The 9,066-nt window shown below is 38.3% G+C and overlaps 1 protein-coding gene across 1 annotated transcript in view; it reads right to left on the bottom strand.

The window, feature by feature from the left end:
* Nucleotides 1-1,676: 1,676 nt before the first annotated feature.
* The window catches only part of LOC126278396 (26S proteasome non-ATPase regulatory subunit 12), an 86,689-nt gene continuing 79,299 nt past the window's right edge, over nucleotides 1,677-9,066 (bottom strand). The window contains exon 9 of the mRNA XM_049978496.1: nucleotides 1,677-3,059. Coding sequence (XP_049834453.1) covers nucleotides 2,835-3,059 — 225 coding nt within the window. The 3' untranslated portion in view covers nucleotides 1,677-2,834. The remainder of the gene's footprint in view (nucleotides 3,060-9,066) is intronic.

Raw genomic sequence — 9,066 nt, 5'->3', positions numbered from 1 at the left:
GGGTTGTAAAATGTCCTTTGGCATTCAATAGATCAACTGTAAGACTGGATCCTAATGCCACACTTTGTTCCATCTGTGAGTAGGACATTACTTCAATGATCCTGAGTTCATTCGCATTGTGGAAGGCACCATATTTCCTGAGCCATGCGAAGTGTTTATATGAAGGGACATTTGACAGGTTACCAAGAATACAGCCCAGCCTCTTGAGGCCAATGATACAGTCAGACAGCAGATGTGTCATGAACAGACTGTTGTGAAGTTTACAATTATCCAGTCTTACATAATGTCTCCCAGGTGTGTCTGCCTTGCCATTCTGAATTTTTCAAAGCAGTTACTGGGTGCCTTATGCCAGAAACACTATACCCAAGATCCCAACACATACATAGTGGCCTTGTTATAAAAAATTTAGAGAGAGAATGGCAAACCTAAATCTGCAGCAGAGGACTAGCATTTGAACCACTGTTCTCCTGAATGAGTCCAGTGTCTTATCACAGCGTGTGTTGGCACATACTTTTGCCACAGTTTATTATGCGCATCACCATCATGTAATCAATACAATCTTCTAGGCTTACAAGCTGCATCATTCTGAATAAAATACTCAAGTTTCTGACAGCTGTCTTCACCATCGTCATCAGGAATTGAAATCACTGACTGCCGTGTCTGGTACAGTGTTACGCTTATACAGATGTCATGACAATGTCTGTAACGTTCCAGAGAGGGCTGAAAAGGCGCATGCATGAAAGGCAAGTTCGGCAACTTCTAGAGGCCAAGTCCTGTCGCAAGACTGAGTGTCGTCACATTGCGCGAGCAGCTGGCACCGCGTTTGAAACTGTCACTCCCATATCCCTACAAGTGTCAAGCCCTACTCTTGACTTTCACTAAGTTTCAAAAGGGCATCTGAAAGTCGGCCTTGGCTGAACATTGCCTAGAAAATGTATACGAAGTACGATTTGAACAAACAAGAGTTTAGGCTCAATCATCATAATACTGGGATTCTGTTATCAAAGAAGTGATCCAAATCAGAATAAACTGCAACAATTTTAACAGAGACCAGAGGTACAAATGGGGGCAGGCTTTGAACACTGAGCAAAAGGGAAGACATAGGCTTGATGCTTGTAAGAATGCGGGAGCAGCAGATTCAAATGTAGCACCAGCCATTCATGCAATGTCACGTCACTTGGTCCTGTAGCAGCACGGAGCCACTAGGAGCTGCCTAATTTGCCTTCTGCTCCACAATATCTGTGAATATTATGAGATCTGGTATGATGTTTTTATAAGATAATGCACTTATCTACTGTAGATAATGAACTTTTTATTTTCTACTCATGAATACTACTGACAACAGGTGTGAGATAATAAATGTATATAATGTGCCTCTCTCCTTTGCCTGCTTATGTTTGATTATCTTCCAGCCTGCTCTGATGAGTCTCTTTAGACATATTGTTCTGGCTAACTTTCCTAGACGGTATCCTAATAATTCCCTCTCCTCCATCCCTCTATTCTCTGATCAAATACATGAAACTTAGGTTCTGGAAATTAGCATTCTTGCTTGTCTTCTTCGTTGCTATCTTGTATGGTATCTTTTTTAGTTTTATTTTGGACTATCTGAGCAGAGGATATTTCACAAAAAATGCTGCTGAAAAAGGGTAGTAGAGCATTGCTGATGGACACAGAAGTTACAAAAAACAATTTTACTTTAATTAGTATGTGTTTAAGTTGTGTTCAAATTATTTTTGTTTACAGCAATTTTTCTTCAACAACAAATGTTGATAACGTCAATTTCAACAGCATAATCAGTTATTACTGTACATATTTTTATACCTGTTATGGTCATAAATAAACACAGTCTTTGTTATTTCACATGAAATTCTTCACATCAGTCAACTATCTCAACCCATCAAAATAACTCATTCTGTTATCTTATTTGAACTTGGCAGGAGGTGGATCAAGCAAAAATGAGCAGAGTGAGACAGAAAGAAAAGCCACTGTGTTCTGACAAAAGTAACACATTTTTGATGTAGTGACACAAAATTCTGTTAAGCATGATACCATTTACATTTATAATTATACATTTTCGTTCTGAGAAAAATTGTACCCCACTATCAGTTAACTTTGCAGTAAGACTCCTTTTTTCACTATTCAGGAAATATATTTCTTCTGTTCAAAACTTATACACAGTCTTGATAGTGGCACAAAACCACAAATTCACTATATTCTTATACTACCATTCATTATTAGTCCCACAAAGTTAAAGAGTTTGTGTTTATCAGCACTACCACATATCTCTGTTAAAACATGGAAGTAACAATTGACAATAAACTAAAAAATGAATAGTTACACACATTCATAAACTACAGTGAGTTTAAAAAACACATTCTACATGTGCACTTTCCAACTGCCACACTTCACATACAACAACAGCAACAATGATGCAGAAATGGAACTTTCTATTACGTTAGCTGTACAATTTTCAATGTGTGATATTATGGACAGATATTTTCAATTTATAATGTTCAATATTAAGACAATTAATCATCTGTTTTCAATTTCTTCGCTTTTCATGTTCTAAACAAAATTATAATATACTTGAAACACATTATAACAGTGAACAGAATTTAATCTCTCATATTAGTTTCATGTCCATCACAAATTATGAAACATTTTAGTATTAATGCCTAAACAAAACTGAATTTCAGCACAAAGGAAAATAAATATATAAAAACACATCACTCTGAAACTGAAGATAAAGAAACTGATGTGCAAATTGTAGTCAGAACACATCAAAGTTTGCAAACTAGACGTACTAGTTTACCATTCTCCAGGCGCAGATAATGCTATTCTCTCACAACTTGTAGATGTTTATGCACCATCTGCTCCTTGTTGATAAGATGTGTCGTCTTGTTAACAAGCTGCATGAGAGCGCTTAGATGATTAGACCACTCATTCAGCACATCATTGGGATCTTTGCTTTGTGTAAAGCAGACTACCCCTGCTGGTCTGTCTGTCTTGGCAAGCACAGTCTTGTTTACCACAAGGTTTGAGAGAAAGTCTTCAGTTTCCTGTTCCCCAAACAAAACAAGTATTTAGAAACCATCACAGTTATTATGCTGAACACATATATATTTAATTTCGATTAGAGTACGCACACACGCGCGCACACACACAAGATAAAAAAATAAAAAGAGGTAAGAACTTGACTCATCTTTGACGACATATATTCATGATGTGGAATAAAATGAAAGGCATACAAAACAAAGCAATTTATAGTCCAAAAGTGAATCTCACCAGTATGCACAATATGGATTGCAGGCTGTTGTCAATCAGGGACTGAATAGTGCTGCATGGCAGACATATAACTACATACCTTGAATGTGAAATAGTAGTTCGAGCTAAGCAAATAACACACCCCATTTTGGAAACTGTTGGTGGATTCAATAAAAAAACGAATTTCATGTGTTACTTCCTACCACGGATAACGCAGTAACCAGTGGCCTTCAAATAACTACCACGAGCTGCGGAATTTGTGTTGAATTGTCACTACTAATAGTTAAGAAACATTGCCCGAAGTAACTGCAGATATCAACGTGGGACGTACAACAAACATATCCATTAGAGCAGTGTGGCAAAATTTGGCATTTATAGGCTATGGCAGCTGATGAGTGACATGAGTACCTTTCCTAACAGCGAATCGTCTGCAGTGCCTCTCCTGGCCTCATGACCATATCGATTGGACCCTAGACAACTGGAAAACCGTGACCTGGCCAGATGAGTCCCATTTTCAGTTGGTAAGAGCTGATGGTAAGGTCCAAGTGTAGTGCAGACCCCATGAAGCCATGGACCTAAGTTGTCAACAAGGTACTGTGCAAGCCTTTAGTGACTCCATAATGGTATGGATGGCGTTGACATGGAATGGACTGGGTCCCCTGGTCCAAATGAAGCAATCACTGATTGCATATGGTAATGTTAGGCTAGTTAGAAACTCTTTGCAGCCGATCATTGACTGTGTGTTCCCAAACAACAATGACTTTTTATGGATGACAATGTGCCATGTCACTGGGCCACAACATTTCGTAATTGTTTCGAAGAAAATTCTGGACAATTCTAGAAAATGATTTGGCCTTGTTCACTGTCTGATGTGAATCCCGCCAACATCTATGGGACATAATCGAGATGTCATTTCTTGCAAAAAATCCTGCTCCAGCAACACTTTCATAACTGGGGACGGCTATAAAAGGCAGCATGGCTCAAAATTTCAGCAGGGGATATCCAACAACTTCTTGAGTCCATGTCGCATCTAGCCCCTGCACTACAGATAGCAAAAGGAGGTCTCACACAATATTACGAGGTATCCCATGACTTCTGTCACCTCGGTGTACCTTTGTTCACTTCCACAATACCAATACTTTTCTTTGCCATATCTGGTGTTAGTAACAACTACTTAATAATGAAGTTATCCTATAAGAATGATTTATAGTCAAGAGTTCTAGATAAAACTGGTTTGGATACTTCTACATCTGCATTTGTACTCTGCAAACATCAGTGAACTGCACAGCAGGTAGTACGTCCCACCGAACCAATTACTAGAGTTTCTTCTCATTCTATTCATGCATGGAGCACGGGAAAAATGATTGTTTAAATGCCTCTGCATTTGCTGTAATTAATCTAACCTTGTCCTCAAAATCAGTACGTGAGTGATAAGTTGGGGGTGTAGTATATTCCTAGAGTCATTATTTAAACCTGGTACTTGAAAGTAGGCTATTTTGGGAGAGTTTACATTCAACTTTCAAGAGCCTGCCAATGCAGTCTCTTCAGCATCTCTGTGAGACTCTCCAACAGGTCAAACAAATCTGTAAACATTTATGCGGCCCTTTTCGGTACACGCTCAATATCCCATGTTAGTCCCAATTGGTACAGGTCACACACATTTGAGTAATAATCCATAGTAGGTTGCACGAGTGATTTCTAAGACATCTCCTTTACAGACAGACTGCAATTTCCTAGTATTCTACTAATAAACTGAAATCTACCACCTACTTCACCCATGACTATGCCTATGAGATCATTCCATTTTATTTTCCTACAAAGTGTTACACCAACATATTTTGATGAGTTGGCAGATATTATAGTTATATTATAGTCATACGATACCATGTCTTATCATTTTGTGAAAGGCACAATTTAACATTTCTGATCATTTAAAGTTGATTGCCAGTCTTTGCACCACTTTGAAATCTTACAACGATCTGACTGATTATTTATGCATCTTCTTTCGGATAGTACCTTAAAATAGATAACTGAGTCATCTGCAAAAAGCCTGAGGTTACTATTAACATTTGCTGCAAGTTCAATTATATGTAACACAAACAGCAAAGACCCTAGCTAGGGACGGGGGCTGGGCAAATGCCAAGAGGACAGGACATTTATACATGGGAATTTGCCCACATCAGTTTTAAATACTCAAAATCTGGGCATTCATAAAAAAGCATTTTTAAACCTTTTATGGCTAGAATGTATATTTTTACTAATTAAAATAACGTATGGGACAATACTCACGCTATTAAAAGGTAGTAAATGTTTACATTTAAACTAAGGTATATGGTTCATTGCATTTATTAGAAAGAATGAAAGAAAAGGAGAGAAGCATGCCCCCCCCCCCTTCCCCAATTTGCTTTACAAAGATGGATGCGTGTACACACTCACTCCCCCCCATAGCACTGAACAGCTGTGTAGTGATAAGATGGTATAAAAAAAACACTGTTCTTACTTACATCATCATTTTGTAATGTACGACACTTATAATCTTTGTCCAATCTCTGATTATTATTTTAGGACAATAATTGATAGCAAAATTACTAGTGAATCTATCAAACAGCTGAAGTGTGTTTCTTGATGATAAATGTGATAATGTCTTCAGTGGGGGAAAGAAGGAAAGAAAGGAAAGAAAGAAAAGAAAGAGAGAGAGAGAGAGAGAGAGAGAGAGAGAGAGAAGCTTTATTTTCAAATGTGGTGACATTTGAGACAGACTATATTTTCCTATTCCACTTCTTTCTTTATCTTCTTTCATATTTTTGCACTGCTGTGAAGATAAAATGAGAACACATACATAAATAAGATTTAATAACAAATAAAGATTCTGGAATCATTTGATTTCGATACTGTCGATTCCTAGAGAATTGGCGATTCTTAAGAGTTGTGGTATCAGAATTAATACGACACATTCCTAATTAAAATCATTATGGATAAACATTTTCCCTCTAATTCTAATCATATTCAGGGGACTCTGAAGCAGAATTGGAACTTCGTGATTATTCTCAACTTACGAAGATTGAGAAACTGGTCAAGAGGGGTGTTTTTTTTTCTTTTTTTTGTGGTAGTATAATTCATTGTAAATTTTACTTTATTTCAAAAATTACTTTCAAAATTGAGTGTTGCTTTCTTTTTTTAATTATGTACTATCCCAAGAATTAATCTCATTAAAGATGCAAAAAGTTAGGTTTATAATACAATTTGTTTTCCCCTAATAACTCCCCCATAACTCTGAAGCCACTTTTTCAACTTGATTACTCAACCAATAAAGAAGCAGTGTTGCAAAACACCTTTTCCAATATGAAATATTACCTTAAATTTTTTTATTAATTAATCTTTAAAATGTGTACATGCCTAGCCAATTATGAATTTTGGTCATTTGCCCAGGCATTTATTGTGGGCATTTGCCCCAACTTACAAATGCCCAGGCATTTTACACCACTAGTCCTAGCACATTTCCCTGGGACACACCGGACGTTACTTCTACATCTGACAAACTCTCACCATCCAAGATAAGATGATGTGTCCTCCCTACCAAAAAATCCTCAATTCCAGTCAAAAATTTTGCTTGATATGATCATAACTTTGAAAGAAAGCTTAGATGTGGTACAGAGTCAAATGCTTTTTGGAAATAAAGAAATACTGCTTTTACCTGACTACCTTGATCCAATGCTTTCAGTATATCATGTGAAAAAAGTCCAAGATGGATATCACACGATCGATGTTTTCAGAACATATGCCGGTCAGCACAGAGGTCATTCTGTTTGAAATACCTCATTGTGTTTGAGCTCATTATATGTTCTGAGATTCTACAACAAACTGATGTCAAGGATATTGGACAGTTGTTGTGACTGGTGCTTTCTTCTACCTATTGAGCATAGTTTTTTGTTTGAGGGATCTACAATAGATTATAGTGAGAAGAGGGGCTAACTCAGTCACAAATTCAGTATATAATCTGACAGGAACTCCTGGGGCATTGTTCAATATTATTAATTTCAGGGAGGAGGGGGGGGGGGGGGGGGAGGGAGATTTCCACAGCCTGTTATGAGCAGAGGCGGCAACAGCGTGTTCTGCCAATCCCTTAACGGATCAGTATGGTTAAGTAGCCCTCCCTCAAAGTGAGTGGTAAATTCCACTTTCACGGATCCAAAGTAAAACTAAGTCAGCCACTGTGGCATCACCTCTTAATACCAGGGGTAGGGAGTCAGGGAGATTAAGCGTCTGCCACAGGGCGGCTATGTTGGTCAAATGGGAACCACAACGACAGTGGAGTGTGTCCTCACAACAGAAGAGAAGAGCACAAGCCAGACAAGTATGGCCGATGCTGAGCTGACAAGGGATGGCAGTGTCCTTGCAAGAGACCTCCATGGAGGACTCCACTCCCATAGTCTCCTTTACCACCCATAGTTTGTTAGGTGAAATCAGATTGAGCCATACTGCAGTCTAGAGCCTTAAAACTTGACGGCATAATAATGACTGGAGGTCTGTTTCCGAAATACTGATCTCAAGAGTCAGCTTATTGGCAGCCAGTTTAGTCAGGCAATCAGTGAGTTCATTCCTTAGGATACCAATATGGCCTGGGGACCAGAAGGACGTCACTGAGCATCCACATTGTTCACTGGCATACAGGGAATTCTGGATAGTCATCATGACCTATGGATGGCGATGTTTAACTCTGGTCAAAAGCTTGCAAACTGCTTAAAGAGACAATTGCAGGTGAGAAAGGACTCACCAGTGCAGGGACGGATGTGCTCAAGAGCATGAAAGATGCCTACCAACTCTGCAGCAAAAACAATACAGTCATGTGGCAAGGAGCACAGTTCAGTGTGTCCCCGTGAGTATACCGTATTTACTCGAATGTAAGCCACACTTTTTTTCCGGTTGTAATAAAAAAAACTGCCTGTGGCTTAGAATTGAGTGCAAAGTAAGCGGAAGTTCTGAAAAATGTTGGTAGGTGTCGCCACAGCTAACTTCTGCCGTCAAATATATGCAGCGCTACACAGGCATGCTTTGCAGGCACAAAGATAAATACTGGCGGCAAAACCTGTGTGTCAGTATATAACTAAAAATAAAGGTGGAAGATGAGCTTTTTTCCTCCGCCCTGAGTTTTGACCACTGCGTAAACCAAGCACTGAGACAAGACGATGATTCCACACACGCCTGATCCCAATCATGACTCACATTTTAAACAATTCGTATAAGATGTATTACAAACCTAATAATTTTTTTTAGTAAATTTTAGCGTTTAATTTCTACGTTATTTTAAGTGTTGCTACTCTTCATTGCACAGGATAGAAAAGCGTGGAGAGCTGCATCAAACCAGTCTACGGACTGAAAACAACAACATACTCCGCATTTGAACTCATCACTAAAAATCTACTACGAAAATCTGACTGGAAAGACTGTTTGGGATTTATGTCAATATGTCCAACTCTACATTCTGAATTTTTCCCTACTTGTGACAAGAGATGGTTGCTAATAGGAAGTTTTATGAATTGTGAATCACATGCAGTATTCTCTTCACCATAAGAATAATATGAATGTAAACATTATGCCATGTATTCTTTTGTGTTTGCTGCTATCTCATTTAAATCATGTCTGCCTAATAAGCTACGAAACTAGAGTGAGACAACAGCAAACGCGGAAGAATATACGTATCGTGTCATGTTTATATTCGTATTATTCTTATGCTGAGTAGTGATACAGTCAGAAATGAAGCACGGCAACTGACTACATTTTTAAATCTAAGATGACTAATTT

The sequence above is a fragment of the Schistocerca gregaria genome, chromosome 6, assembly GCF_023897955.1.
Source record: "Schistocerca gregaria isolate iqSchGreg1 chromosome 6, iqSchGreg1.2, whole genome shotgun sequence".
Lineage (NCBI taxonomy): Eukaryota > Metazoa > Arthropoda > Insecta > Orthoptera > Acrididae > Schistocerca > Schistocerca gregaria.
Note: the sequence above shows the minus strand (reverse complement) of the source record. Positions and strands in the feature narration are given on the sequence as shown.